A 25,150-nucleotide genomic window follows, 5' to 3' on the forward strand; every position below is an offset into this window, starting at 1 on the left:
TAATTTGTCATCCACTGATATCCCTACAGATATTCAAGGTCTGTTACAACTGGGTGAAAATTTCAGCCTTCCGGGACTAAAGAAAGACAAAGTAACGATCGAATTTATTAAAAACATCGAAAATAATATAAAGAAGTTTCCCATTAAAACTCATACAACTCTTAGAAATCGATTCTCGAATTTGGTGAATGGTCTTCGGGGTTACGTGGTACAGGAAAGTGTACACAACAACGCGATGAAACATTTGTCGATTGCTACAAAGAATTTTATTGATGATAATTCTAATTTAATCCTAACGAGGGCTGACAAAGGTAACGTCACGGTAGCAATGGACAAAGATAAATATATAGCCAGTATGGAGGAGCTCTTAGGAGATACCGATACTTACAAGATTGTCTCTAGAGATCCAATTAGAAAGATAACAACTCGGGTTCGAGAACTTTTGACTAGATGGAGGAAATCAGAATTCATCTCAGACTCATTGTACAGATGGCTATATTGTAGTGATGGAACATTGCCGAGAGCGTACGGACTCCCGAAGATCCACAAAACTAATTGTCCTCTTAGAATCATCGTTTCATGTGTGGATAGCCCGTTCTACAATTTGGCTGCTTTTCTCCATAAAGTCATGTTTGATAGCTTTCCTAAAGGAGATAGCCATGTCTCGAATAGCTTTGACTTGGTCAAAAAACTATCCAAAACCCACATTAGAGAAGACTACACTTTAATGTCTCTTGACGTTATCTCTCTTTTTACTAACGTGCCTACTGAAATGGTTATTGATAGCATTGCAAAAAGGTGGAATTATGTATCTGAGAGTTGCGTGATTCCGGAGCCCGAATTTCTTCAGGCAGTAAGATTGGTATTGGAATCGACCTTTTTTGTTTTTAATGGAGTTATATATCAGCAAACCTTCGGTTCTCCTATGGGCTCCCCATTGTCACCCATAGGGGCGGATATCGTGATGCAGGACCTGGAGGTTAGAGCGCTCGGAAGCTTGAATTTTGCCCCTTCTTTTTATAAGAGATACGTGGATGATATTGCAATGGCAGTGCCTCTAAACGAATGCACTCACGTATTAGAAACATTCAACTCTTTTCACCCGAGATTGCAATTTACTATGGAGATCGGAGTGGGTGGCAAATTGAATTTCTTAGAGGTCACCATGTTTCACATAGGTGAACATTTGCAATTTGACTGGTTCCATAAACCCACTTTTTCCGGAAGATATTTAAATTTCCTTTCTCAACATCAACTTTGTCAGAAAAAGGGCACGGTCATCGGCTTGATCGATCGAGTATTCAAGTTGTCGCATCCGAGATTTCACCAAAAAAACATAAGATTTTTGATTCAAATTCTGATAAATAATTGTTATCCGTTGGAATTTATTTTTAGGACAATACATGAGCGTTTGAGAATTTTGCTTAATGGTGGACACGTTACTAACGATAAGAACATTGATAATAAAGTTCCATATTTCACGATACCATACGTCCCTGGGTTGACTGAGAAATATAAAAGTTTAACTAAGGATCTTAATATAAAGCTCTCGTATTTCAGTCTTAATAAATTGAACAAATTTATCAGAGTTCACAAGGATACTCTCCCTGGATTATCGCATAGGAATGTCGTGTATAGAATTAATTGTAATGATTGTGAGGCTTCCTATGTCGGTCAAACAGGGAGACAACTTTTAACGAGAGTTAAAGAACATAACTCGCATATCAGAAGGAGTGGTGCGGGTCATTCGGTCTTAACAGACCACAGATTGCAGTATAACCATGACTTCAATTGGAAAGATGTGGAAATATTAGACCAGGAACCGTCCCTGAGTAAACGCTTAATATCAGAAATGATTTACATAAAAAGGCAAAGAGAAGGTTTAAATTTGCAGACGGATACGAAAGATATACCAGAAACATACATTAGTGTTATCAATGGACTTGTTAAAGTCTAGAATTATTGTTGTTACGCGGACTTGTTTTAAATTACGCGTGACCTTTTCCCCCCGCTTCCTATGTCGTCGATACCTTGTATAAGGCAAGCGTGCCATTCTCTGTGTGAACGTCCTCGGAGACACACCGATCCCTGTAATTGATTGACGTGGCGTTGCGACTTGACTATTGTCCAGTATGTTAAATCTGTGAGTTACCTTGGTTGATATCTTTTGTGCTATCTATTGTGTTCCTGTATGAATATTGAGAGAGGATGGTACTCCGAATTTGTCCACAGGCGTTGCGTCACAATGACAACGACATTACATCCGTTTGAAAATTTTCTGGCGCTCCAACCAGGAAACTTCTATGCGACGATATTCTGGAACGTGTCGGAGTGCACATCTAACATAACTGACCAGCGATGATTTGTTGTTTACGGCGGTAGAATATCTGTATGTATGTTTGCGACGTCGGACCAATTTGTACTAATTTTTATATGTAGGAGTTACGCTGAGGAGGACCCCAAATAAGGGTCGAAACGTTCGTGAATTTGACTAATTTCGACTTCTGAGAATAAAGTTTAGCGTTCTAACGACACGCTTGTGCTCTTATTGCCCGTTTAAGGGTTTTTTCGTTTACATTATAGAGCCTTACTTAGTTATTATATTTTATATTAAAAATGCCATATGACAAAATTTGGAATATTAAAAAATTCTTAATAAAAGAGAAAAATGCAATAAAATGTAATATTATATAATAATAAATTTAATTTTTTATAAGTTCTAAAGTCTGTCAGCAATTTTTCGGAAATATTACAAATGCAATGTTGTATGTGAAACATTCAAAAATATAACGCGTGCAATGTAAACGTAATAATAGTTTTATCATGTATCAGAAATGTTTCTAAACCATTACATCTGCAATATTTCTTCTGCAATATTGTAGAAATTCACTGCCTGCAATTCAATTTTTCATTATCTACGCAATCTTTCAGAAATTTTTCAGAAATATTTTAAATGCAATGTTGCGTTTGATATGTTACAGAAATATTATTTGTGCAATGCAAACGTAATATTACTTTTATAATGTTTCAGAAATATTTCTGAAATATTGCATCTGCTACATTTTTTTGCAATATTACAGAAACTTACAAATATTGTAAACAACTTTCTGAAAGATTTCAGAAATATTGTTAATGCAATATTATAAAAAACATGATGCAGGTACATTTCTGAAATATTTCAGATGCATAGTTACAAATGAAATGTTAACGAAATATTTCTGCACCATTTCCGAATATTTCAATATTTTAGCAACATAACATGCCGAGTGGGTTGATACCATTCGGCGAGTCCGTTAACATTCGGGGAAACAAACATCCCACCACCGACAGAGGATCCGGCACCAGAATAATAATGTTAATTTTCGCCCATCCATACAAAAGGGTTATGGAAACTATAGTACTCTGGAAGTGACCTATATGGTTGCCCTAACCTTAGTGAGGGTAGCTACTATATGGATGTTGCAACCATAATATATGGATGTTACAACCATAATGAACAAATATTCACCCGACAAAAAAAATTATTTATTTCGAAATTTTATTACTATTTTTTAACTAAATTTGTTTCTTAAGATGCAGTCTATGATTATAAATATTTTCTCGTATTTGAAAAAAACACTTACCTTGGTGGGATTCGAACTCGGGACCTCTGGATCGTGAGCCAACTGCTTTACGTGGTAGACTACTTCTTAATTTAATGTAAGTGTTATATATAGTCTACATATGTCATAATCAGCGCAAATATATAATTTTTTAAAAATCATCTTAAGAAACAAATTCAGTTTAAAAAGAGTAATAAAATTTTGAATTGAATATATGATGTAATATTTCTTAATGTCGGGTGAATGTCAGAAACCAGTGTCGGCTCATTACAAAATTTTGTGTTCGTAAATATATTTATGAAAAAAGTATATTTATAAAGTTAAAACATCCTTATCAAATCCACTTTATTCTATGCAGAAATTCTTTTGCGCGCGCAATGGAACTAAACTCTCAATCATGCAGTGATTCAGTGCTGTACCGTGCAGCTATATCTTATGGATCTCTCAACCATAATATTTGTGCTGCAGACCACATAAGAGAGATAGCAATAATTCTTTGGTTGAGGCAACCATATACGAGGGTATTGTAACCGAATGTCACGTATCGTAAGAACTACGGTTATGAAAACTGTATAAATGAGCATATCTTAACAGCTGCATTCAATGTAATATCAATTTAACTTGAATTCACATACATTTCTTTTTCAATCATAGAGAATGTTGTTGTAATAACCGTAGCAATTTTCTCCGTGTATTTTTAATTAATAAACTAAACGGTGAATCGACTTAAAAATTTCGTAATCGATAGATATTAACTCCGTCTACAACATATTAAAATTTAAAAAAATTCGTAAGAAGAGTGAAAAACGACAGAACTACCTTAAAACATGCTTTATGGAAAATAAAAAAAGAGGGTAGGTGGTACCCATACAGCACAAAATATTTTTAAAATATTTTTAAAATATTTTTTAGGAAGATTAAAATAATTTACAAAAATATTTTTAGAATGTTTCTATGTCCGCCAGATCATATCAAAAAAATATTTTCAAAAATATTTTTAAAAGATTGCAAATAAGTATATTCAATAATATTTGTAAAATCTTTTAGAAATATTGCTTCGAAAAATAAAATATGTTTGACCCAATCAGCAATAATTGTTTCACGTTTGAAAGATTTTTTTAATATTTGAAAAATATACATCTTTAGATCTTACTTTGGAAAATATTTTGTATATTTATAGCATCGCAGTGGTGTTGGGTAAGCCTTGCGTTGTATTCCTACTGGCGAAGACATGTGTCGCGAATGTCATGATTTTGCTTCGCCGGAGGCCTGCTTATATTAGATCCCAACTGAAATTTACTTGCGAGTTAGTCTTACCATATTACCATTATGCGCCGCCTAGCGGCGTCGTTGCGAACTAGCACGGAAAGATGTGCTACCATGCATTTTTCTTAATTAAGAATATTTCATAATATTTCAAAAATATTTTTAAAAATATTTGAAAAAAGATTATAAAACCAATAAGAAATAAAAATATTTTTTTAATATTTTGAAACAAGATTATGATACAATAAATATGTAGATTTGAATTAATATTACAAAAATATATTTCAAATATTTAAGAAAATTTTGCCTGGGTGATAAAAAAAAACATTTTTAAAAATATTTTTAAAAGATTTTTCAAATATTCTTAAAACTGTTAACACAAAAGGTTTTTAAACCATTTTAAAATATTCCTAAAACCATTTTAAAATGTTTCTCGCAATATTTTTATAGAAATATTTAGAAATATTTTTTGAAAACTGCTGTATGAATAAGTGATTTATTTTTATACGCCTCTAGTAATGTTGTTATTTGTTCTTTATTCCACGACATTTTCGAATCTGGCGTTTGATATGTACGTACTACGAAATTAAAATTTCTTTTCTGAAGATGCTGTCGATCGTCTGATTGATCGTGACTATTTTCAATGTTTTAATTGGTGCATGCAGATGCATGCCAGAGTGCCTCGCTCAATGCATGAACATGTGTATATGCATGCATCAGAGCAGGCATAGCAGCATGCTAATCATTCAAGAAATCGTGCTTTGTGTGATTTCGGTTTAATATTCATAAGAAATAATATTTCGTACATTGTACTTGCGATATAAAAGATATATACATAAAACGTAATTGTAATTGATTCAGCACGTTTGTAAAATATACCCAACACTTTCCTTCGGCTTTAATAATCACTAAATAGCCGTAAAATTAACATGACATGCAATCTACTTTTTTAACCTGTCTTCTTTTATTTTTTATTTTACAGCTGTTTATTGATTATTAAAGCCAAAGGAAAGTGTTTGGTATGTTTTACAAATGTGCTGAATTAATTACAATTGAGTTTTATGAATATATCTTTTTATTTCAACGTGAAACTGAGAGAATTTTTGGAATGCGATTTCTCGCTTCTGATGTCATCAAACAAGGATAGAAGCGGCGAGGAGGCAAGAGCCATAAAGAATGTATAAATGTGTAAAGATTTTAAGTAATTTTTATTCTATATTTTTAATCATATGTTTATGGATTTAATCTCAACGATTGTTAAACTCTAATATTTGTAATTATCAAAAAATAATATATTAAAATAATCATCGTTTTATACAAATATTTTGATTCAAAGGCTAATAAAGTATTCATAAAAAATTCGAACACATTCGACTCAGGTTCGAATTCTTGGAAGTAAATACTCTTGTTTTTTAAGGTAGAGGGTTTTTCATGGAGAGTTCAAACCCATTTCGTCCAGGTTCGAGTCTACTTGAAAGTATTGCTTTTATTTTTTCAAGTAAATAGAGAGTTTGAAACCACGCCAAAAAATTTGAATCTATTTATAAGATACTTAATCCTATCGCTGATTATGTGACAACCATCATGATGATACACTACCCAGATAGCCAAATGCTGTGAGTTTGCTGCCATGTTGCCAACAAGCAGCTTGTCGTTAATGCAACTAATTTTGACAACTCGGGACAAGGTGAGACAGCATTATGCTTGTTGGGTTGAACTCATATGAATTATATTTCTATTAACAGCAAATTGATTGCAACGTGACAGCATCAATTTGTGAGGGATTTGTGACAATTTCATATTGTCAATACTTCGTTAGCAACGAGATACAATTAAAAAACTTCATAGCTTGACGACATATACACAATAACGGATGGAAATCATTATATATGTGTTGTTGCCGTCACGTTTGCATCATGATGCTCAAGATGGAACGATGGATCATTCATTGCTGTCATGTTGCTGACACGTTGCAGACAACATAACGTACCAATATTGAGGACCGTTTGCTTTTGAAATTGCGTCAACTGATTGCATGTATAAGCAGTCATGTAGCTGTATTTGTAACGTGTTCTATTTCGATGTCAGCAAATTTACAGCAAATATATGTAAACACATGCAATGCATTAGTTTGCTCAATATGCTCTATCACGCTTGGCTATCTGGGTATATTTGCATCTGAATTTCTAACGGCAAGTTTTCTAAACAAACTTGTAGAATGTTCTCTAAAAGTGCAGCATATTTTTCTCCGGTTGAGGTTCCTTTAATAAAATAAAGGCTAATAATTTTGTTTCTGATCATACGTACATAATGACGTTCTGCCAATGTCCACCCACACAGCACACAAGCATTGTTGAATCAACATCTCAAAAACATTGCATTGCAACATTTGCAATATTGTATTAACTGCAAAATGTAAATTCAATGTTATACAAACATCTAATGTCCGCTGATCTGTAATGTCTTGTAGACGTTGCAATTCAACATTCAGAAAACATTGCTTGATGATCGAATGGGTTAGTTGTGATCCTCTGACTCTGACACTTCCTTTTTGCTTATACTTGCATATAATAATTTTTATAGTGTTAAGGTGGTTCGGCCATCAGAACATGTCAAAGAAAAAATTCTGAATAAAAAATATGTTAGAAAGAAAATCAAAATACACTTAAATTTTCAATTTTGAGAAGATCTGACGTCTAGTTTTTGAGATATTAAATTTCAAAGTTAGCATTTTTAACATAGGTTTTATGGGAAATTGTACCGAAAACATACATTTTTCGAGAATTTTACTCACTATCTGTAAAGAAACAAGTTCAAAAAACTGAAAATAACATTGTTTAATTCTTCTAGCACTTGTTAAGTATAAGATAAAACGACGCTGACGTGTAATAAGTCCAAAAATTTAATCAACTTGATGAATTGTCGCGTTTCTTGTCGGCCTTTCGATCAGCTGTGCGCGACATGTGGCAACGCCGTGCCATGTAGTGTTTTCTTTCCACAGCACTGTTCTTTTGCAAACAAATCTCCCATTATCGAAATTATTTGTTACCTTCCATTATTTTTCAACGTAAACACAATACATAACCTCACTCAAATACATGGCACTGGCATGATAGCTGCTTACAGCGAAGAGATGCAATGTCGCGACATTTCTCTTGTACGAAAGTCAACGGAAGTCAAATCTTGAACTGTTTACATTTATCAGTAGATAAATTGATACATAATCGAATGAAAAGTTACATTATAAAACCAGTAATTATACAAGTGTCTAGAATATATGCATAAATATGTTTCTTTTTAATTTAGGCTTTATGTTGACTCATACGGTACTAGCCAAACCACCTTAAAAAATCTTGTAATAATATATTAACCGGTAAATATTAAAAACAATGTAACAACAATTAAATTATTAAATATTGATTAACATTGGCCACGTTTAGCAGAACGTGTTTTTTTTACAAGTGTTGGAAGTTTCCTGAGCTCAGATTGGATTATTCCTCTAAATCTAAAAGAAGCATCGGATCCGAAGACCTGCGGATGTCGTAATTTTGCTTCGCCAAGGGCGAAATTTAAATTGCGCCAATTACATTACCTCGAATGTATTATTTCGAAAAATAACTGTTGCATGAGAACGCGCCCATTGTATATCGCCGCATTGTACCATATATCGGTAGGTAGGCTAGAGAGGGGGCGTGAGCAGCGTGCGTAGCGTGCAACAGAACGTGCGAGAGTCCGAGCGCGGCAGGCACAGGGCCAATACAGATACCCTTGCAAGTTAATAAAGATATTGTTATAACCAAGCCGTGGCACGAATCATTTCCACCTGAGTACACTACATGGTGTCAGAAGTGGGATCCGTAAGATCCTGCATAACAAGATTCATCAGAGATCACCTATCGAGAAGTCTGCAATAATATCTTCGAGACAAGGCGCTACGAAAGAAGATGGCGACCGAAGAAGAAAAACCGACCCTAACAGCACATGTATATTCTGAGAATGTTCAGAGGATATCGTACAGTATAAGATATTATAAGGATGTTCTCAGTATATTAAGTACATCCTTAGTATATTCTATAGATATACAGGATATTAGTGCTGTTAGGGGATGTACGGGATAAAGGTACCAGACCAATTTGACTTCCAAAAACCAGAGCTGCAGGACATCTGGATTAAACGCTTCCTGCGATATATCTTGGTGACGAATATGACGAACAGACCGGACAAAAAAAAGATTGACTTTCCTGTGCTATACCATGGGCGAAAAGGCGGAAGAAATATTCCCACTCGGCATGTAATATTTCAGAAACATTTCTGCAAAATTCCATTTGAAATATTACACCTTTCATCAATATTTCAGAAATATTTCACGACCGTTTCTGCAACATTTCTGCAATGTTTCAATCGGCATAATTATTTCAAATGCAACTTTGCTGAAAGATTTCGGCAATATTTCTGAAATATTTCTGAAATATATCTACGAAATATTGCAGAAACACTTCAGAAATATTTCAAATACATTTTACACTGAGAAAAATGTTTTGTATTAGCAAACAAAATTTTGTTACTGACGCAAAAACTATTTGTTGATATGTGAAAAATGAAATAATTTGTTACCGGAACAAAAAAAATATATTAAGCTATGTGCGTATAGCCGCCGCGCATTTGTCCGAAGAAATCCGCTCTCTCAGCCGGTCACCCATCCAATTAGTATACCGGCGCCTTGTTGCTTGACATCGATGATCGAACAGGGTAGTGGTGATCCTCTGACTCTGACGCTTCTTTCTTTCTTATACTTGCTTATTTTGGTGAGCATAAAGCTATCGCATAACAATATTAACAATACAGATATACGAATAAATCTTTTTTGCCAGTCAGCGTCGAATATTATTTTATATTAAATATTATTAAATATTTTATATTTTATATTAAAAATGCCATATGACAAAATTTGGAATATTAGAAAATTCTTAATAAAAGAGAAAAAATGCAATAAAATGCAATATTAAATAATAATAAATTTAATTTTTTATAAGTTCTAAAGTCTGTCAGCAATTTTTCGGAAATATTACAAAAGCAATGTTGTATGTGAAACATTCAAAAATATAACGCGTTCAATGTAAACGTAATAATAGTTTTATCATGTATCAGAAATGTTTCTAAACCATTACATCTGCAATATTTCTTCTGCAATATTGTAGAAATTCACTGCCTGCAATTCAATTTTTCATTACCTACGCAATCTTTCAGAAATTTTTCAGAAATATTTTAAATGCAATGTTGCGTTTGATATGTTACAGAAATATTATTCGTGCAATGCAAACGTAATATTACTTTTATAATGTTTCAGAAATATTTCTGAAATATTGCATCTGCTACATTTTTTTGCAATATTACAGAAACTTACAAATATTGTAAACAACTTTCTGAAAGATTTCAGAAATATTGTTAATGCAATATTATAAAAAACATGATGCAGGTACATTTCTGAAATATTTCAGATGCATAGTTACAAATAAAATGTTAACGAAATATTTCTGCACCATTTCCGAATATTTCAATATTTTAGCAACATAACATGCCGAGTGGGTTAACTCAAATCATGCCGTCAATTTCTGCCGGAACGACATTCGATGCCGTCAAACGTAAGTTCGATACGTATTTTTCCCCTAAGAGGAACACAGTGTTCGAGAGATATAAGTTCACGCGTACAGCAGGCGGACGAACCAGTAGATTTGTTCATAACAGCCCTGTAAACACTAGCAGAAACGCGCGAGTATGGTACGTTAAAAGAAGAGTTGATACGAGACCGTATTGTGATCGGAATTCGAGATACTCGTATGTCAGAACGTTTGCAGCTAACCTCGAATTTAACGGTAAAAAAGGCTATAAATATGGTTTGCCAAGTGGAAATTCAAGCCAAAGAAAGTAAAGTAATTAGGCAAGAGGCTAAGCATCAAGGGGATAAATAAAATTACGCAGAAGAAGAAAACTTCCCATAATCAGCGTTCGCGGAAGTCTACTTCGAGTCAGGAAGAACAGAAGTGTACCCTATGCGGTTTAGCAAGACACGCAGATATCAAGAAATGCCCAGCGCTGAATTCCAAATGCAGAAACTGCGAGAAAATGGGCCATTGGGACAAAGGTGTCGCTCCAAGAAGATACACTGCATCGAAGGAGAAGACGCCGACGATCCTATCTTTCTGGGTAAAGTGTACGATGACTCGGTAGACGGAGACTTCACTGTAAAGGTTGCTATCCAAGAATTAGATATGAAATTAAATTTGTTACTGGCGCAGATGTATCTTGTATTTCAGATAATTGTATACCGAAACATTTTCGCAATCAAATTGTTAAATCGACTAAAAATATTTTAGGGCCAGATGGTAAAAACCTACCAGTAACAGGACTTCTCGATGTGACGCTATGGAACAAACGTTGCAAAACTAAGGCCAAGGTTTATATTATATACAAGGGTTGAAACAGAATTTGTTAGGCAAACCCGAGATTAAAAGATTCAATTTGGTAAGTAAGATTAATATGACAAGATTAGGAAATAAGATTCCATTCGATATTTGTACTGACTATCTAAATCTATTCGAAGGCATAGGCCAATTCAAAAGAGAACTTAAAATTCACTTAAAAGAGGGAGGACCTTTTTTTTCAGTCGGTTCCACGAACTGTAGCTATTCCTTTGTTACCAAAATTAAAAAAGGAACTAGATAAACTCGTCAAGTTAGGCATAATAGTACCGGTAGATTTCCCTACGGACTGGTGCAGTCCTATTGTTGTGGTGCCAAAAAGAAACAGTGATGAAATTCGCCTATGCTGTGATTACACTAATTTAAATAACTGAATGAAAAGAGCTAACTTCCCAATTCTTAAAGTTGATACAGCTATAGCTGATTTGAAAAACTCAAAGATATTTACTAAGCAAAAACGGGGTTTCATCAAATTCCTCTTCACAAAGATAGTCAACCTCTTATCACTTTTATCACACCCTTTGATAGATATATGAGCACTAAATTGCCTTTTGGTATCAACTGTGTAACAGATTATTTTTCTCAGGAATTTAGAGACAAATTAAAAGGCATTAAAACATAATAGTACGTATAGACGATGTACTAATTCATGCAGAAACTATGGAAGAGCAAAATAAAATATTAAAAGAGGTTCTCGATAGACTAAATGAAGAAGGGATAACCTTAAACAAGGATAAATGTATATTTAGAGTTAATAAGATAAGAGTTTTTAGGACACTTAATTTCCGAAAAAGGAATTGAAAATCTACCAGAACGAATATCGGCTTTTGTGAAAATTCCAGAGCCTACAGATAAAACCTCCTTATTACGTTTTTTTGGTATGGTTAATTACGTAAGCAAGTTTGTGCCAAATAAATCTTCCATATTAGAGCCCTTGAACAGTTTATTGAAAGATAATACTCATTTTGTGTGGCTTCAACCACAACAAGCAGCTTTCAAAAAAATAAAAGAACTGTAGTTACAAGCTCCTATATTAGCCCATTTTGGCTTTAATAAAAATATTATTATTCAGGCAGACGCCTCTAGTTATGGGTTAGGAAGTGCACTTATTCAGGAGGATAAGACTGGTAAGAGAGAAATAGTTGCTTATGCTTCTCGGACATTGACACGAACTGAACAAAAATATAGTCAGATTGAGAAAGAAGCCTTGGCATTAGTCTTTGCGGCAGACCATTATAAAGAATAAATTATAGGCGTTACTCTTGAAACAGATCATAGACCGCTACTCCAGATATTACAGAGTAAACCAATAGATGAACTTACTCCGCGTCTTCAGAGAATAAGATTAAGGCTTATGCGATATAATAATAAGGTTATTTTTGTACCTGGAAAACAATTAGTGTTAGCTGACTGTTTGTCTAGGTGTCCAGTAGACGAAAATACTAGGAACAAGGATGATCTACAAGAAGAAATAGCTCAATATGTGAGATTAACAATTTCTAATTTGCTTGCAACAAGTAATCTTCTAGATAGAATACGTGAAGAACAAGAAACAGATTTTATTTGTAAAACACTCATAGAGTACTGTTTAAGATCACGGCCTGCAAAAACTAAATTACCAGACGGAATATGGTCTTATTATCAGTTAAGAAAAAATATTTCTTACGTAGATCATCTTTTGTTGTACAACTCTAGGATAGTTATTCCTCCTACATTGCAAGCAGAAATGCTCTCCAAAATACATGAAAGTCACTTTGGTATTAACAAATGTAGGGAGCGAGTTAAGCAATCAGTTTGGTGACTAGGGCTAAGTACACAATTAAAAAACCTAACAGAAAATTGCCCGAAGTGCATAGAGGAAAAGTCTAATATTAAAGAACCATTTAGGAAGGAAGAGTTTCCCAGTCGACCTTGGCAAAAAATCGGAATCGATCTTTTCAAATGTAAAACGTGGTATTTAGTTATGTTTGACTATTATTCAAGATACTTAGAAATTTTTAATTTGAGATCATTAACAGAAACTGAAGTTATAGAGAAATGCAAAGAGGTATTTGCGAGATACGGGGTACCTGAAATTGTTAGGAGCGACTGTGGAACTCAATTTGCCATAAAGTTTAAAGAATTTGCGCGTAAATACGATTTTGTACACACAACAAGCTCACAGAAATATTCACAAAGCAACGGCGCAGCAGAAGCAGCAGTTAAAATTGCAAAAAGCATATTTAAAAAATGTGATGATATAAGTCTAGGATTATTAGCGTATAGAACGACTCCGTTAGAGAACGGATATTCTCCCGCGGAACTAATGTTTACGAGAAAAATTCGTTCCTTACTTCCTATTCTGTCAAGAAAGTTAGGATCGTTTATAAAACATAAGAAAATATTACCGCGAAAGAATAAAAGAAAAGGAATACAGGAAAGATATTATAATAAGAGACATCGCGCGAAAGAAGTATCACAATTACAGCTAAATGATAGAGTTTAGATTACAGACGTGCGTAGTTACGGTAGAATAGTAGGTAAAGCGAATACCCCAAAATCTTATTTGGTTAAAACTAATAGCGGTGGTATACTAAGAAGAAATCGTTGGCACCTCATCTTGGCACCATTAGAACAGAACGCTAGCTTGGACTTAGAGGATGACCCGCCACTTGTCCTTGAAGAACAGGATGATAGCCAAACCGGGGAAACAAAACAGACAACACAAAATAGACAACAAGAGAGAAGGGACAACATTGATAAGCAGACACAAGATGACGACTCTTCGAAGCCGGCCGATTTCCACGATGCTGAGGAAGCATCAACATCAACAGGCATCCCAAGGAAGACATCCAGGGACAGGAAAACACCTAGTTATTTTAAGGATTTTTACGTATAGGAAAACATTGTATATATTGTTACGCGCGCACTCGCGAACGCGTACGCGTGCTTCCGGGATCGCAGAAATAACCACTCTCGTTATTACAAAAGAACTCGGGTTTATTAAAGCTCAGAACGGAATACAATAAAGAGATCTGGGAAAACCGGTCCGAACGAAACGAGTCACCAGATCGATCTGACAGGCGGTAATTAAATCAATAAATGTCCCGTTGTCAAGGGACCGCTTCGCGACTTCTGCGGAATGACCGCTCGCTTCAGCTCGGAGTTAAGGGCCGTTTCAGCGCGGGCGTAACACTGCCCTCCCTTTCCAAGATTGTCGTCCCGACAATCCGGAAGGGCAGTTTCCTGACTGGGCGAACTTTTCTGTACGAGGGTACCGGGACGGCCTCCTGCCCTACCCTGGACTGCTGCCACAGGTTACCGGGCACCGTCCTCTCCTCGGTCCCAACCGTACTCTGGAAGTCCAGGACCATGTCCTCTTCCTCATGGAGCGAGTCCCCAATCGACATCTTCCGGAAGGAAATACTCTCTCCCCCCTGCCGACTCCAGGGCGACCCCTCATCAGTTCCCTCGCAGGAGATCTCGTCTCCCAACATAGGCCTCTTCCTTTCAGCTCCCGAAGTCGTCGGAGATGTCGCTGCTCTTCTTCTAAATCTTCGGACAAGGGGGGGGGAAGCTTACCGTGGACCCAACGTCTCGAAAGACTCCCCAAGTCCCTGCCTCGGCATTTGCCCTTTGTCTCACGGAAAAACCACGGATCAAACAACCGTGAGAGAGGCAGTCTTCTAGCTTCGTAACTTATCCTTCGCCGGTATTAGGTTCGGCAACAAACCAGCTCCCAAGATGTCCAACTCGGCGAGGAGTTACGGCCGCTTCAGCTTCCGTAAATTTCTAAGAACAAAATAACACGCGCAGTAAACAATGCAACACAACAATCTTAATTTCTACCGTAATTAACCTTCCCCACAAATTATCACACCCAACCTAATCCATAACATCCCTATCAAACTCTAATGTCTTTCGGAAAAGGAAGCCAATCTATCCGCATGCACAATTTTCTTCTTATGTCTCACAGACCTTTGAATACAATAGACCACATCATTCAACTTTTTAACTATTAAGAAAGGTCCTTCCCAATTGCTCTGCAATTTAGGGGCTCTACCTTTCATCCTTCGAGGATTATAAAACCAAACTTTTTCCCCTTCTTGAAAAAGAGTTTGCCTGGCCTTCCGATCATACCAAGACTTTGCTCGTGAAGATTTTACATCCATACGTTCCCTAACGTTGGAATGGATCCTGTCCAATTTCTCCTTTAAATTCCCAATAAAACCTCCAACCGACTGAGATCCTCCCCTTGGAGGACTTCCTAAAAGCAGATCTAACGGCAACCTAAGATCTCGGGCAAAATACAGCTCGGCGGGAGTTACTTCAGTAGTCTCGTGTTTAGAAGATCTATAAGCCAATAAAAACATAGGGACCCAGCGATCCCAATCTTTCTGATTTTCAGAAATATACTTTGCCAAATAATTAACAATAGTCTGATGTTGCCGCTCGACTTGTCCATCCGATTGCGGATGCAGAGCAGTTGTTCTCGTTTTCCGAATTCCAAGGAGATTCATCAATTCTGCGAAAAGTTTGGACTCAAAATTCTTCCCCTGATCCGTATGGACTTCCAAAGGGACCCCGTGTCTAGAAATGACTTGATTAACGAAGACTTCTGCCACTGTACTTGCCCTAATATTCCTGAGAGGAAAAGCTTCTACCCATTTGGTGAAACAGTCAACAATGACGAGGAGATACCTATTTCCGGAAGTAGTAATAGGAAGAGGGCCAAGTATGTCCATTTGTAATCTTTCGAATGGTGCCCCAACATTATAAATTTGTAATGGGGACTTTCCCTTCCCCAAAGGGCCTTTTTAGACACGCAAACTTTGCAAGTTTTGCACCATTCCTCCACATCTTGTTTACAGGTGGCCCAATAAAACCGCTTTCTGATTTTTTCAAGTGTTTTATTGACTCCAAAGTGCCCTCCAGAAAAAGAATCATGCGCCTCCTCTAAAATCTGGTTAACACGGCTTCGAGGAACAATAAGCTGAAAAATACTCGACTTAAGATTCGGTGCTTCCCACCTCTTGTAAAGAACCCCATCCTTTAAACTCAAAGCATCCCAATAAGACCAATATATCCGGGCGGAGACATCTCCAGCGGGTATTTCAAAACGAGACGGACGTATTCCCGTTTCCTTCCCGCGGTAAATAAAAGCAATGCTAACGTCCTCTAATTGCTCCTTGCGCCAATCTTGAAGAGTTTCTCCTATGAGAATAATACGAGCAACTGATTTTCTTGATTCTTCCATCTGCCTCCTCTCCACCTTGACACAATATTCGCAACCAAATGATTCACATTGTCGTCTAGAAAGCCCATCGGCATTCTTGTGAATTAAGCCTTTACGATGAATAATCTCGAACTCATATTGCTGGAGTCTCTCCAGCCAACGCGCCAATTGCCCTTCTAAGTCTTTGAAGGACATCAACCACCTAAGAGAAACATGATCCGTACGAATCAAGAACTTCCGCCCCAAAAGGTAATGCCGGAAAAATTTAATAGAATCGACTATCGCCAAGAGTTCTCGACGAGTAACGCAATAATTCCTCTCAGACTTACTAAGTACACGACTGAAATAAGCAATGACTTTTTCTACTCCCTCTTGCTTTTGTGAAAGGACTGCGCCAATTCCAATATTCGAAGCGTCAGTGTCCAAAATAAATTCTCCCTCCCCACTCGGGAAGGATAACATTGGAGAAGAAGATAACACTCGTTTCAACTCTAAAAATGCACTTTGACACTTCTCGTCCCAAGAAAATTTAACCTGATTCTCTGTTAGAGCATATAAAGGTTTGGCCAAAGAAGAAAATCCTTTTACAAATTTCCGATAATATGAGCAAAATCCTAGGAAACTTCGAAGCTGCTTTTTGTTATGTGGAACCGGCCAATCCTTCACAGCAGAGATCTTTTCCGGATCTGTAGTAACACCTCCCGAAGAGACTATATGTCCCAAATATTTTACTTCCTTTGCAAAGAGAATACACTTTTTAGGGTTTACTTTAAGATTAACAGAACGAAACCGTGAGAGCACTTTCTTTAAATTCTCCAACATTTCATTAAAATTTTTACCGAAAATTATTACATCGTCCAAATAAACCAAACAAATTTTATATAATAATCCCCGCAATACTTTTTCCATTAAACGCTCGAAGGTAGCAGGGGCATTACACAGCCCAAAAGGCATTACAGTGAATTGCCATAATCCACGTCCAATAGAAAAGGCAGTCTTTTCTCTATCCTCAAGACGAATCTTCACCTGCCAATAACCACTTTTAAGATCCAGAGTGCAAAACCAAAAGTTTCCCGAAAGCTGATCGAAAATGTCATCTATTCTAGGCAAGGGAAACGAATCTTTTTTAGTAATTGCATTGACCATTCTATAATCGACGCAAAATCTCAACGTTCCATCTTTCTTCCTTACCAAAACAGCAGGAGAAACCCACGGACTTTGCGACTCTTCTATGACCCCTTGCTTCCTCATTTCCTCAATAATCTTTTCTACTTCCTCTCGCATTCGTAAGGGAATTCGACGAGGAACCTGCTTAATGGGAGAAGAATCTTCTAAATTGATGACATGTTCGACGACTCCACAATTACCAGCAACAATCTCTTCAGAAAATACATCCTGATACTCCTCTAAGAAATCCGTAAAAATTTCTTTTTGAGCCTCATTTAAATTTGAGGAATTATTGGTATAGAGTTCTTTCAAGAATGGAGCTCTCCCGGAAGAAACTTGAATTCGAGAACAACTCAAAACCTTTTCTTCTTCAGACTCCGAAGAAACGAAAGCAGATTCAAAAACATTTTCTAAATTTATCTTCCTTAAGAAATCTACACCCAATAAACAATCGTCATCCATGTCTATTACATACATAGGAATTTCCACGAAATACCTTCCCAAGAGAACTTTTGCCATAACCTTAAATTCGATGGGTACTACCTCTCCAGTGGGATATCTAAGAGAATTGTCCTTAATTTGAATAATGTGCTTGCCCTCTCTAACCATTCTTCTACTAAGAATCGAAACGTCTGAACCCGTATCTATCTTAAAACAACACTCATTACCATCCAACATCCCCTTATAACTAAAATATTTTGAACTCGACTTTATTCGATTAACAGAAAAAGTTTGAGAACAACTAACACCCGGGGTAATGTTCACTTCCGTTGTTCTCCCCCCGCCGAGAGCAACTAAACCGAGTTTCCCTTGTTCTCAGGACACTCAAATCGGAAATGTCCCTCCTTTCCACAATTCCAACACTCTTTTGTTCTATTCAAATCCCTCCGCCCATAACCATAACCTTTCTTTTCTCTCTCTTCGACTTTTTCATTTCCGTCTCCCTTTTCATTACTCTTCACACCCCTATCCTTCCCCTTCTCAAATCGCTTCCCAAAATCCCCTCTTCTTTCAAAATTCCCTCCCTGTATAATTTTGACGGCCTTTGCCCTCTCTATGGCCAACTTCAGCGAGGTAATCCCTTCTAACTGAAGAGTCCTTCTAACAAATCCATCCGAAAGGGAAGAAACAAATTGAGCGCACGCGATCTTGTCTCGAACCACGTAGGGGCACTCAGGATAAGCTAATCGAGAAAGCCTTTCGAGCTCTGCTCCGAAAGAAGCCAGATCCTCACCATATCTCTGTCTACGGCTCGTAAACTGAGTATAAAAATTTTGTGATAAACCTCCCTCACCAAAACGAAGCTCTAATTTAGATTTTAATTCCCCGAAATCAAGGCTCTCTAAATTTTCCACTGACTCTAATACCGCCCGCGCCTTTCCCCTCAGATTTGCGGCCAACGCAACGGACTTCGACGTGTCATCCCAACCGTTCGCGCGCGTGATCAAAAGAAATTGCGAGAGAAATTCTCGCAGCGGGGTCGTTCCGTCAAAAGTGTCGGGCTTTAGCTTATAGCCCAGCTCCGAACGCGCGTCGTTCGCTCCCGGAAATGCGGTACAAGCCGCCGGATACGCTTGCGCGCCGCTCACTCCCGGTAACACGTCATAAGCCGTCGGATACGCTCGCGCACCGCTCACTCCCGGTAACACGCCATAAGCCGACGGACCCGCGCGCCCATTACCCGCCCCGGGAAACGCAGAACGCACCCCCGAACTTCGTATTTCCTCGGTCGCTCTATTAATAGAAGGACTTAGCTGTACAGAGCTTCGGAGACGTTGTAGCTCCTCATCGCGGCGCCGCAGCTCCTCCGTATGCTGCGCCTCCCTCTGTGCCCGCTCTTCTCGCAGCAGCCGCACTTCATCAATTACGCCCTGCAGAGTCGCCGCTAACGACGTCACTTCCGGGGCGTCCGGCTGCGGTGTCCTCGCTCGTGCCCGCTTCCTCAAGGAAGGCGCCGATGTGGCCATTCCGTCTGTCCGAATCACTGTCACTCTCCCGTTCCGCGGTCGCTCGTCTGATCCCGGACGAGCCCCCAAAATGTTACGCGCGCACTCGCGAACGCGTACGCGTGCTTCCGGGATCGCAGAAATAACCACTCTCGTTATTACAAAAGAACTCGGGTTTATTAAAGCTCAGAACGGAATACAATAAAGAGATCTGGGAAAACCGGTCCGAACGAAACGAGTCACCAGATCGATCTGACAGGCGGTAATTAAATCAATAAATGTCCCGTTGTCAAGGGACCGCTTCGCGACTTCTGCGGAATGACCGCTCGCTTCAGCTCGGAGTTAAGGGCCGTTTCAGCGCGGGCGTAACAATATAAACAATTCGTTGATAGTGTTCGCTTTATATAAAACAAAATATAAATAAAAAGGCCTGCGAACTAGCGAGATATTTGTGCTAAATTTATTATATTATGAACACAACAGATAATCAATAAACATCAAACGTTTCGGTCATTACTGGCCATTACTGGCCATTACTGGCCTTCTTCAGTGTAAGAAACCAATAACCTTGATCGTTGAATATAAAATTAACGGAAAAGTCGTTACATCGTTATTAAATTAAAAATTACAGAACAATCGTTATTAAAAAACGCCAATCGCTTACATACATGTCTTCGTGTAGATCGCCAATCGCATACATACGTGTCTTCATGTGGATCCTTATCATTTCTCGCAGAAGCGGTTAACATAGTTCATCGTATACAATTATCGTTCGAGCGTCCATAAGTCGGTCATGGAAAGGATCTGTCTCTACTGTCCAACAAGTCGCGGTCATTGATTGGATAGGACCGATGCCGAATGTCCTTACGTAAATTATATAATTTATATGCATTGAATTGTATGTAATGAAATTAAAGTGATTCTTAATACCTTGAATAGTAGAGATGCGTGTCGAGGAATACATGTTTTGCTGTGGTCGGTCTAATGTCAAATGCGGGAGTCGGAAAATTGTAGTGTGGAGCATGTGGAAGGGACGGAATATAGGAGGGGAAAGGAACCTGTGTGGGAATTAGGAAGGAGGGAGTAAATTGAGTATTGGGAGATATGCTTCTGGTAATAATTCCGTGTCACTTTGTTTGTTGAGGCCCTCATTCTGTCTTTTAATATGCACCATCTCAGAAATGAGTCGTTTGTGATATATAGGTTTATTATCTAAGATTTTTACCCCTTCCCAATCTAATCTGTGATCTGTCTTCATGCGATGTTCAGTAATAACTGATGGAGATCCGCTTTTCTTCATAATATCAGATTTGTGCTCTTTGATTCTAGTTTTTAATTGTCTTTTTGATTGTCCAACATATGTGGCATCACAATCATTACAACTTATTTTGTATACGATTTAAGACTTGAATTAAATGATGCGTACAAAAGATTGCACTGTATTAGACACGAAATGTACAGAGTTTATAAGTCGATTTCTAACGTATTTTCCTCTATGATCGAAAATGCGTTCTTTGCTCACCAGAAATTTGTCGAGAATCAGCTGTGGCACAACCGAAAAGTAAGAATTGACAAAAAATTAAATGGCTGACGAAAATCTCTAACACACGTAAGAAATCGAAGATATGTGAGATTAATTATTATTGTTCGGGGTGATGTTAACTCGGTGGATTCTGACATTCGAAAGAAAAAATTTTTTTAAAATAATTCTGGTCCTAATTTACACCATGTTAATCTTCAAGCACAAAAGTTTAAACAAGAATCTCATTTAGATTCTCCACAGTATGGTTGGTTTCGCAATTTGAGTAACAACGTAATCCCGGATGAAATCGTCTATCTATTACAATTGGGTGAACGTTTCGGGGTAGCAATTAATGAATGTTGGCAGAGAGCGCAATGCCCTTTTGTGTGCAGGAACGATGTGGAAAGGAAAATAATATCTAGTCGCCTTTTGCTTATACAAACTCGTCTATTACGTAGCGATACAGATTGCTTTCTAACGGAAGAAGGATCCAGCTATCGCGACAGTACATCGATAATCGCGACATCCATATCCTAATCGATATCTTTCACCTACACTCTCGATTCTGTTGCACCGATTGCAGGGTGCATCAAATACCTATCAAATCTCCCACTTTGTTCACTCTGCAATTTGTCGCAATCCCAACTTCTCAACATGCTTGTTCATTACAATATGGGATAATGCCTTTGTAAAAATGTCCGCCACGTTGTCACCAGATGAAACATATTTCAACTCAATCAAACCATTCTCATGCATCTCTCTAGTAATATGATAAGCTATATCAATAGATAACATATGTCTTATAAGGCACATTTAAACTTGTTCTCTGCGCTAATTCATCGAACATCATATTCAACCACATAACTTTTTTTACAGCTACTTCTAGAGCAACACATTCAGCCTCCATAGTAGATGTTGAAATCGATTTTTGTTTATTAGATTTCCACGTTATTGGGTTTCCATTTAGAAGTACTATCATGCCACTATAGGAGTGTCTATTATCGACATCTGATGCCCAATCAGCATCACTAAAAATCTCTATCTCATTTGCACCGCAACTGTACTCTAAACCAATATCTTTCGTTGCAGCCAAATATCTCAATACTCTGTTAGCTTGTAACCAATGTGCTCTACCTGGATTGGAGCTAAACTGTAACAATTTTGTCACCGCATACAATATATCTGGCCATGTCGCCAACGCTAAGTACATTAGTGATCCAACTAATTGTTTGTACGGTACACCTTTTATTTCATCTCTTTCAACATTACTATGTGGACTGTCACATTTTGATAACTTTACCCCTAGATCGATTGGCGTTTTATATGTCTGACAATCATCCATTCCATATTCGCTTAACAACTTATTTAAATATAACGTTTGCGATAGTCTTACTTTGTTCTCTTCGTGCTCGATAGTTATACCTAATAAGTATGACGCTCTACCTAAATCTCTTATTTCGTATTCTAACATAAGTAATGACTTAACTTCGTTTATCTTGTCAATTGATCGAGCAAATAATATAATATCATCTACGTATAATGTAAGAATTAGAAGATCATTACCATAAATATAAACACAGCTGTTTGCTTTCAATCTTTTAAATCCGTTTTTAATAAAAAATTCATCAATCTCATCATTCCAATTACGTCCTGACTGTTTTAAACCGTATATTGGTCTTAAAAGTTTTGTTACTTTTATATCGCGATCTTCATGTCCGGGTGGTAATTTCATATAAATTTCTTCCTTAAGGGGTTTCCATAAAGATACGCACATTTTACATCTAAATGATGGATTTTCCAATTATGCGACGTTGACATGGTTATCAGCAATCTAATCAATGAAATATTAGCAACGGGTGCATATGATTGTGAATAATCTACTAGGTGCGCAACTAAGTTTCCGGGTTTTTTTGATCAATAAAAAATGGAAAATTTCAAGAGAAATACAAAAAATGGTTTATTCAAAGTATCGTCCCTCGCTAGCTATACATTTTCGCTATCTCTCTGGCAATACATGAATACCGCGACAATAAAACGACGCGTCTTTGGACCGAAACCATTCATCCAACCAATTTTGCACTTCTTCGAAATTGGTCAAGTGTAGCCCAGCCAAGCCATGCGCCATCGACCGGAACAAGTGATAATCGGAAGGCGCCAGGTCTGGCGAATACGGCGGGTGCGGTAGCAGATCCCATTTCAGCGTTTTGATGGTGTCCTGGACGATGGAACTGCGATGGCACGGAGCGTTGTCGTGCTGCAATATCACTCGTTCGTGTCTCGTGTCCCATTCTGGCCGTTTTTCGAGCAGTGTATGGTTTAAATTGATCACTTGTTGTCGGTAGCGATGCCCATTGACAGTTTCGCCCGGTTTCAGCAGCTCATAGTACACGATTCCTTTCTGGTCCCACCAAACGCAGAGCATTGTCTTCTTTCCAAAACGATTTGGCCGTGCCGTCGATGTTGATTCTTCACCAGGTGAAAGCCACGATTTTTTGCGTTTGGGATTCTCTAAATATATCCACTTCTCATCGCCAGTAACAATTCGATGAAGAAAACTCTTTCTTTCATGCCGCAAAAGCAAAATTTCGGAAGTGGCTCTTCGATTTTCCATCTGTCTCTCAGTCAACTCATGCGGCACCCATTTTCCTTCCTTTTGAATTTTTCCCATGGCATGTAAACGTTTGGAAATACCTTGGTGAGTCATGTTTAATGCCTCCGCAAGTTGATCTTGTGTTTGCGTATCATCTTCATCCAATAACGCTTGCAGATCGGCGTCCTCAATTGTTTTTGGTCTTCCGGAGCGCTCCTTGTCCTCAGTGTCGAAATCGCCACTTCTGAAGCGTTTAAACCAATCTTCACAGGTAGTTTTCGATGGTGCATGTTCGCCGTAGGCCTCCTCAAGCAAACGACGTGCTTCAGCTGCATTTTTTTTCAAGTTAAAGCAGAAAAGCAAAGCTTCCCGCAAATGCTGTTTATTTGGCACAAAACTCGACATCTCCGTTGTTAGAAAAAATATTTTTGCGTTGCGATATGTGTTTATGTAACGACTGGTTATTGTTAACAGATGTCCAAGCTATAACTTCAGACAACTTCAGACATGTAAGTCGAGTACATGTGTTATTGGTGCCATCTATGTGTGAAACCCGGAAACTTAGTTGCGCACCTAGTATATCTTTCTTTTGTGAAAACCCCTGTGCAACTAATCTAGCTTTGTATCTTACTATTTTACCCGTTGAATTTGTTTTAACTCTATAGACCCATTTACTTCCAATACAATTAACGTTTTCTGGTTTGCTTACTATTTTCCATGTATTCCTATCATTTAAACTTTTTAACTCTTCACATTGCTGTCTCCCACTCATCCGATTATGGTGACATCATCGCTTCTTCATACGTTGTAGGTTTAATTATTTCTGCTAAATTTAATTCTATATTTTTAGGTTTGCCTGCACGACCCCATGGATTTCTAACTACTTTTCTCGGTCTACCTACACTACGTTTCCCCTCTGATACAGTTTTCTGCGAAGGTCCCGTATCATCGTTTACATCTTTTTCCTGCGTTTCGATAGTTACTGATTCGTCGTCTTCCACTGATTCGTCATCGTCCACAGTATCTTCATTCATCTATATTATCAGTATTAGAAAATGGAGTTTCAAGTATCCTTTTAATGTACTCGTACCCGCAGACATCTTCGACAAACTCTACATGTTTTGTTTGTATTACATCGCACTTAATCGGATCCCATAATCTATACCCTTTCGTTTGACTAGAGTATCCAACAAGTATGCATTCTCTTCCTCTAGAGTCGAGTTTGTGCCTACCTTGTTTAGTAATATGCGCATAAGCTAAACAACCGTAAACTTTTAGGTGTCTTACACTTGGTTTATTTCCCGTCCAAATCATTTCTGGAATGTTATTGATAGACGAATGTATGACTCTATTTTTAATGTAG

At 37.5% G+C, this 25,150-nt stretch overlaps 2 protein-coding genes and 1 long non-coding RNA gene across 3 annotated transcripts; 1 reads left to right on the top strand and 2 right to left on the bottom strand.

The window, feature by feature from the left end:
• Nucleotides 1–1,950: 1,950 nt before the first annotated feature.
• LOC139785552 (uncharacterized) lies at nt 1,951–2,532 on the top strand. The gene is made up of 2 exons (XR_011721992.1): nt 1,951–2,143; nt 2,233–2,532. It is a non-coding gene; the product is annotated as an uncharacterized lncRNA (long non-coding RNA).
• Nucleotides 2,533–15,025: 12,493 nt separating this feature from the next.
• LOC139785556 (uncharacterized) lies at nt 15,026–18,338 on the bottom strand. Its single transcript, XM_071724721.1, has 5 exons — nt 17,530–18,338; nt 16,357–16,764; nt 15,743–16,078; nt 15,493–15,679; nt 15,026–15,118 (listed from the first exon to the last, which is right to left on the bottom strand). Exons 1-5 carry the CDS (start codon nt 18,336–18,338, stop codon nt 15,026–15,028), a joined length of 1,833 nt encoding a protein of 610 aa, XP_071580822.1.
• Nucleotides 18,339–21,978: 3,640 nt separating this feature from the next.
• On the bottom strand, nt 21,979–22,539 carry LOC139785557 (uncharacterized). Its single transcript, XM_071724722.1, has one exon. It carries the CDS (start codon nt 22,537–22,539, stop codon nt 21,979–21,981), a length of 561 nt encoding a protein of 186 aa, XP_071580823.1.
• Between the last annotated feature and the right edge of the window lie 2,611 nt (nt 22,540–25,150).

Source organism: Temnothorax nylanderi, unplaced genomic scaffold (assembly GCF_030848795.1).
Source record: "Temnothorax nylanderi isolate EJ_2023f unplaced genomic scaffold, tnyl_v1.0 TNYL_tig0827_pilon, whole genome shotgun sequence".
Lineage (NCBI taxonomy): Eukaryota > Metazoa > Arthropoda > Insecta > Hymenoptera > Formicidae > Temnothorax > Temnothorax nylanderi.